The 7,057-nt window shown below is 57.5% G+C and overlaps 2 protein-coding genes across 2 annotated transcripts; both read right to left on the reverse strand.

Moving 5' to 3' along the window:
* Positions 1–102: 102 nt before the first annotated feature.
* On the reverse strand, positions 103–2,990 carry CLDND2 (claudin domain containing 2). The gene is made up of 5 exons (XM_007179901.2): positions 2,933–2,990; positions 1,375–1,560; positions 887–1,024; positions 468–587; positions 103–216 (listed from the first exon to the last, which is right to left on the reverse strand). The coding sequence occupies exons 2-5, from the start codon at positions 1,541–1,543 to the stop codon at positions 143–145; spliced, it is 501 nt and encodes a 166-aa protein (XP_007179963.1). The 5' UTR covers positions 1,544–1,560; positions 2,933–2,990; the 3' UTR covers positions 103–142.
* A 311-nt stretch (positions 2,991–3,301) lies between these two features.
* NKG7 (natural killer cell granule protein 7) lies at positions 3,302–4,602 on the reverse strand. Its single transcript, XM_007179900.3, has 4 exons — positions 4,316–4,602; positions 4,093–4,239; positions 3,871–4,005; positions 3,302–3,767 (listed from the first exon to the last, which is right to left on the reverse strand). The coding sequence occupies exons 1-4, from the start codon at positions 4,470–4,472 to the stop codon at positions 3,709–3,711; spliced, it is 498 nt and encodes a 165-aa protein (XP_007179962.2). The 5' UTR covers positions 4,473–4,602; the 3' UTR covers positions 3,302–3,708.
* Between the last annotated feature and the right edge of the window lie 2,455 nt (positions 4,603–7,057).

A 7,057-nucleotide genomic window follows, 5' to 3' on the forward strand; every position in this document is an offset into this window, starting at 1 on the left:
CCACGTTCCTTATAGGTTCGTGTCCTTACTTCCTCCCTGAGCCTCCAGGTACCCCCGTGTCCGCGTCCTCAGGTCCCCCAGAAAGGCACGTGGAGCCGCGGCAATGGAAGCAGTTCCTTTATTCTGCCCCAGGCAGCTGCGGTCATAAGCACACGGGGAATCCACTGATGGCATCCGTGCTCTGCATGATCATGTCCGCCAGCAGAAAGCAGAAGCCTGGCGGGAAAGGAACGGAAGGCGGGTGGAGGAGGGTGGGTCCTAGGGCGGATGGCCGGGAGGGCCCCGGGGACTGGGGTTTGGGGGCTCCCAGGGCGTTTCTGTCGGGTCCGCGGGAGCCCAGGAGTGTGTTTGGGAGTCCCTGGGAGGTCACTGTGGTGTTTCCTGGGAGGACAGCTGGGGAGTCTCTGCAGGGACGGGGGGGTCCTCGGGGCAGTCTCCTCTCCACCCTCTTCCGTTATCCAGGTTACCCGCGAGAACAGAGAAGGGTAAAGCCAGCCACCCCGAAAAGTAGGACCAGGAGAAGAAGACGTCGTTTTTCCATGCGTTCTTCACTGTGTAGCCTGTCATGGCGATCAGCAGCAGCAAGCCTGGGCCCCGCCCACCCGCCAGGTGAGGGCGGCCAGGGAGCTGCACCCAGGCCCCACCCTCACCGCGCCCACCGCCTCAGACCACGCCCTTCTTGCCCGCCCTCCCGTCCCTGCTCTACCCCACCTCCCTGGCCCCGCCCCTGATCCCGCCTCTTTAGCTCCTCCCCCTCGAGGCCTGGTCCCCCCCGAGCTCCCCCCGCCGCCCCGGGTCTCTGGCTCTCTTCCCGGTGCCTCTAGTCGCGCGCGACTCCTGGGCCCCTACCTCCTCCAACTACCAGGCCCACCCTATGCCATCTCACCGCAGAGGAAGAAGATGGCACTCGTGGTCCGGCCCCGCGAGTCGCCCTCCTGGCACAGAATCCGTAGCCCCATCACCAAGCCCACGATGCTGCAGCCCGTCGCCAGCACCATGCACGCCCCGGTCACCGCCAGCATGGCTGGGGAGACCGGGCCGCATCAGCCCCGCTGGCGCCGCTCCTGGCCACCACCCCCATCCGCCGGCTCCGAGCTGGGAGCAGAGTCAGGGTTTTGGATGGGGACTTGGAAGTTACATCGCAAGCGGCGGTTAATGTTGCAACAGGGAGGCAGGTCCCCGAGTTGGGGTTCCTGGTGGCCTGGTCACGGAGGGGCAGCCGGATCTTAGGCTGAAGTGGAAGGGCTGGGGGCGGGGGCACCGCAGGCTGTGCCGGGCTGTGGTGTCAGGTGAGGGGGCCAGCTGTGGTCAGTGCTGGGGGGCTGTCTCTCCAGTAGGGGGGGAGGGTCTGACAGCTGGGCGGCCGGGCCTCACTCTGGCAGGGGATGTTGGAGCAGGTGCCCCCGCTGCACTCCTGCCACAGGCCACTGTGGCCCCCAGAGTAGCGGATCCAGTAGTTGGTGGCCGTGGACAGAATGGTGAGGATGTTGGCCAAGAAGCCCAGCAAGGTGCCCCCGCTTTGAAGGCTCCGCTTCACCCCCATGCCAGGGAGGCTGCTGCCTAGGACCACACGTGCAGGATTGGCCAACGCTCCTCCCACCCCCAGGTCCCTGAGACCCCTTCCTGCATGTCCCTCCGTATCCCAGATGGCTACCCCTGCACCCCTGCCTGGCGCCCCTACTTCTGGGACCACCCCCCTCAGGCCCCTCTCAGACCCAAGACCACCTGCCCCCTCAGGCATCACTGCTTAGGAACCTCTGCCTTCCAGAGACCTCCATCCCCCAGTGGACGTGACTTTGGCCTGTCCCTTGCCTTCCCCACCACACACCCACCTAAATGACTCACCCACAGCTCCCAGGGCTTCTCAGACAGAGCCCAGAGGGTGGGGGAAGGGAGACTGGGTCTCTGTGAGACAGCAGGAGTTCCAGAACCCCCTCTTCTAGAGGCCACTTAAAGAGATAACCACCCACCCATACACACACACACACACACACACACACACACACACACACGCAGCTCTTCCGGCAAACTGACAGCTCAGAGTCAGATGGCAAGTCTGGGGGACCCTGAGGGCCATGACATGGTAGCCCATGTCCTTCTAGAAACTGCTCTTCCCTTGACCCCATAAGCTCTCCTGGTCCCCAGCTCTCTGTGCCCTCCCAGGCCCCCATGCAGCCCCCTGCCCCTCCTCCTCCCTCCACTTCTCAAGGCCGGTCCTCCTGGAGAACTCCATTCTGCATCTTCTTACCAGGTGAGCTCCAGTGACCACTGATGCTCTGAGAGCATCCCAAACTCCATCTCCAGCCCAGGTCCTCACCTGCTTCTGACCGTCTCCCAGACCCTGACACTCAGCCACACCCCCACTGAGCTCAGCATCTTCCACCAAACCAGGGAGGACACCATCATCCCATCCAGTTCGTTGGACCACACCCCCGGGCACTATCCTTGCCCTCTTCTTGCCTCTCACCCTACAAAGCCCTTGGATCCCTGAGTCCAGTTCCTCCCACCCCCTGAAACTTTCTGGCTCCTTCCCTCCTTTCCCTCTCATGCCCTGGCCCCAGTGCACCCTTGTCCTGTCTCATGTCCCACCTGTTGGATTTCCAAGCTCTTCTCTCCCCTTCAAGCCTCCCCCATGGGCCCCAGAAGGAGCTTCCTGGAACCCAGACCAGACGCTGTTCCTCCCCTGCTCAAACCCTTAGCTCCCCATCACCCTCAAGAGACAGTCAACTGCTGGGCTAGAGGCGCTGCCTCCTACCCGCCTCTCCATCCTCATTTCCCCGGACCCTCATTCTACAGTGGACCACAAAGCACTATTCTCCATCCTCTGAGAACTCCCGGCCTCTCCACGCCTTCACCTTAGGGTCCCTCTGCCTGCATTACCTTCCCTCGGCCCTGGAGAAGTTCCTAAACACCATCTCCCCAGAAAGCTCACCTCCACACCGCACCCCTCCTCCAGACACAGCGAGTCTTCCTGCCGTACCCGCCCTGGGCTCTGCCTGCCCCCACCGGACTTGGAGCCCCTGGCGGGCAGGGCCTGATCTGACTCACCTCAGCATCCCCAGTGGGAGGCCCAGCAGAAAGGATGCACTCAGGAAAAGCCAGCTGAAAGAGTGAATTTGTTCTTTTTCTTTTTTTTTTTTTTTTTTGGCTGCACCCCGCGGCTTGCAGGGTCTTAGTTCTCTGACCAGGGATTGAACCCGTGTCCCCTGCAGTGGAAGCACGGATTCTTAACCTCTGGACCACCAGGGAAGTCCCAAGAGGGAATTTATTAATGAAATGAGCAAGGCACACTAAGGGTGAAGGCAAGGGTGACAAAATCAAAGAGGGGGCAAGAAGAAAAGAGCTAAAGGGAGAAAGACGAAGGGAAGAAAAGAGATAAAGGATGGAGAGACGAGGGCCCTGGGGCCATGCCCGAGCCCGCACTGGTCCCCACTCTGGTGGGAGCATCTCTAGGGCAGGGCAGGTAGCAGGACTGACTCCTCTCTGAGTGCCCAGTGTCATCCACTGTGGAGCTGGAGTGTCGTCTCCTTCCGTTGTGGCAGCATTAACCTCGGAATAACCAGATCCCAGCGAATTTTTGTTGAATGAATGAAGACACAAAGGAAAGAGCTTGCAGACGCTGGGAGTCAGGGCAGGGAGGAGAGCCAGCTATTTTCGTGGTTCCTGATGATGCCTTCAGAGAATGGAGTGCCCAAGCCATCCTGTGGTTCACATGGCCTCATAGCCAGGCCGGTGGGCCCCGTAGTGAGCTCCCAGACTCAGGCCACCTGGGTTGGCAGAGAGAAGTTAGACCCTTGCTCCTGCGCTGCTCCCTCAGAGCCCCCAGCTGGGCCCCTATCCACCCCCAGAACTCCCCAGGGCAGCAGTCACCTGCACAGAGAAAGAGGACAGTTGAAACCCAGCCCAGGTAGAAGGACCAGGAAAAGAAGGACTGGATCTGGGTGTGTCCAGGCTGCTTCCACCGCTCAACAGTGTAGACCACCATGGCCACTGTCAGGGAGAGGGCTGGGGACGGAGACAAGAGAGACGGCTCAGCCCCTCCGCAGAAACTCAGCAGGTCCCAGCGCCCCAAGCGCAGCCCGGAGTCCTTACCCGCGGCAAAGGCTATGAAGGTCGAGACGATGGGGCCGCGTCCAGGGGCAGACAGTGAAGGGATCCAGGACATGACCAGAAAGCTCACAGAGATCAGGCCCCAAAGGGCAGCCAGAATGCAGAAGCTCTGTGTCACGTGGATATAGCCTGCTCAGAGACGGGACCGCTGAGTGCCCGTCCCCTCAGGCCCTTCCCGACCCCAAGGGAGACCGCTCCCCCTTACCTTTTACTGCGCCCTGATCCCCCCTTGGCCAGAGGCCCGAGTGAGACAAGGAGCTGGGCCCCTCGGCCACAAACCAGAAATTCGTGCTCAGAGCCACCAAGAGAGACAGCAGGCCCAGGGAGCTAGTGAGCAGGGCCAGGGACCGGCAGGTCTCCATGGGGGCGGAGGCTGGGCTTCTGGGTCCTGGGTGAGGAACAGCCTGGTGATGCAGATTCCTGGGTCTCTGAGAGAGGAGGAAGCTATGCCCCCCGGACTCCTGGGAGAGTCAAGCAGTTGGGGCAGCTGGGGGACCTGTGGTCTTTCAGATCAGACTAGTTTGGTCTCACCCAGTTCCTGGCAACCGACTCTCGTCACACATCCTCCCTTCCCGGCTTTCATCGGCACCCGCCCCCCAACCCCTTGAGGTTCCCCTCACAGTATATGGTGGGGGGGAGGGCCCTGGAGATGTCACATTGTCAGTGGTTTGGGTGGGTGGAACGTGCCTCTCTGTCTCTACAGAAGGTTCTATGCCTCCTGCCCTTGGAGCCCTCCACACCCAGAGGGGGCTTCCTGGAAGAGGTGAGAGAGAGGCTTGGGAGGCCCAGAGGTGGGGTGTGGTGAGTGAGGCCAGGGTGTGAGTTAAATGGGAGGGGGAGGTGTGGCCAAGAGGGGACAGTTGGGGGATGCATCATTCTTTCCTGTGGGTTCTGCAACCTTCCGTTCTGGCAGACGGGGGCCCCAATTCTAGGGTCTCCATAAAAGGAGGGGGCAGGAGGCTAGGAAACCTGGGGCTGAAGGAGGAAGCCGCTAGGAGGCCTAGACTCCAGGTCCTGAGCGTGGGGACACTCAGACTCCCGGCTCCTTGCTTGGAGCTTATGCCCAGGGCAGGTAAACAGAGATCGCAGTTTTGAGCTTGTGGAGGGAAGGCGTGCCCACATCCTCATCTGACACATGAGTTCACACTTAGTGCTGTTTTGAGCAAGGCCTTCAGTCTGGTGCGCTTCATCAGCAGGATCTGGGTTTCTGTGGTCAGGGAGCGGGAGTTGGGGGTCAAGGATGTCAGTGCAGGACTTTCTGGCCCTCCCCTCACGGCAGCATCAGGTCCTGGGCCCCACCTCAAACAGAAGGTGAAGGTGCCGCAGCCCAGGTAGAAGGCCCAGACAAACTTGACCTCTGTGAAGCAGGAATGACCTGGAAGAGGACTTCTGTCCCGCAGATGAGCTGAGCTAACGGTCCCAGGACAGCTGGCGAAGGGGAGAACCGGAGTGACCCAGGAGGCTGGGTCCTCTTCCTCGGTTGGAGACTCCAGTTTGCAGGCCCCCATCCCTCACCCAGGTCCTCACCAGTGGGGTAACTGGCCACTCCTGAGAACATGCTCATGAGGACAGGCTCCCAGAAGGGGATCCAGGTCTGGAGCAGCTGGGGTACCATCACAAAACTGGCACTGGACATGGCTCCTGTGATTAGCAGCCGGGCAAGCTTCAGGAAGTTGCAGCCAAGGGCATGTGGTGATCACATGCACAGAACCCATCTGAGATCTTTTTTTTCTCTCTCTCTCTTTTTTTTTTTTTCTCCTCTCTCTCTCTCTCTTTCTCTCTCTCTCTTTTTCTTTTTTGGCCTCACTGCATGGCTTGTGGGATCTTAGTTCCCCAACCAGGGATTGATCCCTGACCCTCAGCTGTGAAAGAAAGGAGTCCTAGCCACTGGACTGCCAGGGAATTCCCCCCATCTGTGATCTTGACCCCCATCCCAACTGCAGGCAGCTCCAGTCCCATCCTTAGCCCCGTCCCTACCCTCCAACCCAACCCCATTCTCATTCCCAACAACAAATTCAATCCCATCCTTTTATTTATTTATTTTATTTACTTTTGTGTGTGTGTGTGTCTGCCACACCGCATGGCTTGCGGGATCTTAGCTCCCTGACCAATATAAAATAAAAATTAAATTAAAAAAAGAAGAAATGAAAAAAAAATCCTTTAGATACTGTGTAGAGAATGGACTGCAGGGGCAGGGGTTGGGTGGGGTGTGGGTAAGGGTTGAGGTTGAGCTGGTTAGAAGTCTGTGGCAATAAGCCAGGTGAGACATGATGTTGGCTTGGATCAGGGGGTAACCATGGTTGAGCAAGAAGGGGTCAAATTCCGAATACATTTTTAAGGTAGAGCCAACACGATTTGCTGATGAATCAGATGTGAGATGTAACAGAAGGAAAGCTATGGAGGGCGATCCCAATGTTTCCGGCTTGAGCAGCTAGATAAAAGTGGACTTGTCATTTACTACGTTGGGGGAGACCACGGGAGGAGCAGACGCGGGGTGTAAGAGAGATCAGGAGCTCAACTTCAGGTATGCGGAAATTGAGATGCCGCTTCTTTTCAAGTGGAAATGTTGAGTAAGTAGTTGGAGATACGAGTCTGAAGTTATAACATCATTATTATTGCTAGAGTCAGCCCCTATAAATATGATTCCTGGAATAAGTCTCAGGAAATATTTCTACTTAAATAGGCCTCAATAAATTCTAATTAGAAAAGAAGCCTTCAGTTGCTATTATTACTAGAGGAAGCCTCTATAAATAGAGTATTTTTGTTATTTGAGGAGGTCCCAATAAATATTTCTAGGGAGTAAGCCTCTATTAATATAACAGTTCCTAGCATAGGCTGTAATAAATGTTCTTATTATTGGAATAAGCCTCCCTAAATAGTCTTTTTTTTTAAAAAAGGAATTCCTTTATTTTTATTATTTATTTATTTATTCATTTATTTTTGGCTG

Source organism: Balaenoptera acutorostrata, chromosome 19 (genome assembly GCF_949987535.1).
Source record: "Balaenoptera acutorostrata chromosome 19, mBalAcu1.1, whole genome shotgun sequence".
NCBI classification, from domain to species: domain Eukaryota; kingdom Metazoa; phylum Chordata; class Mammalia; order Artiodactyla; family Balaenopteridae; genus Balaenoptera; species Balaenoptera acutorostrata.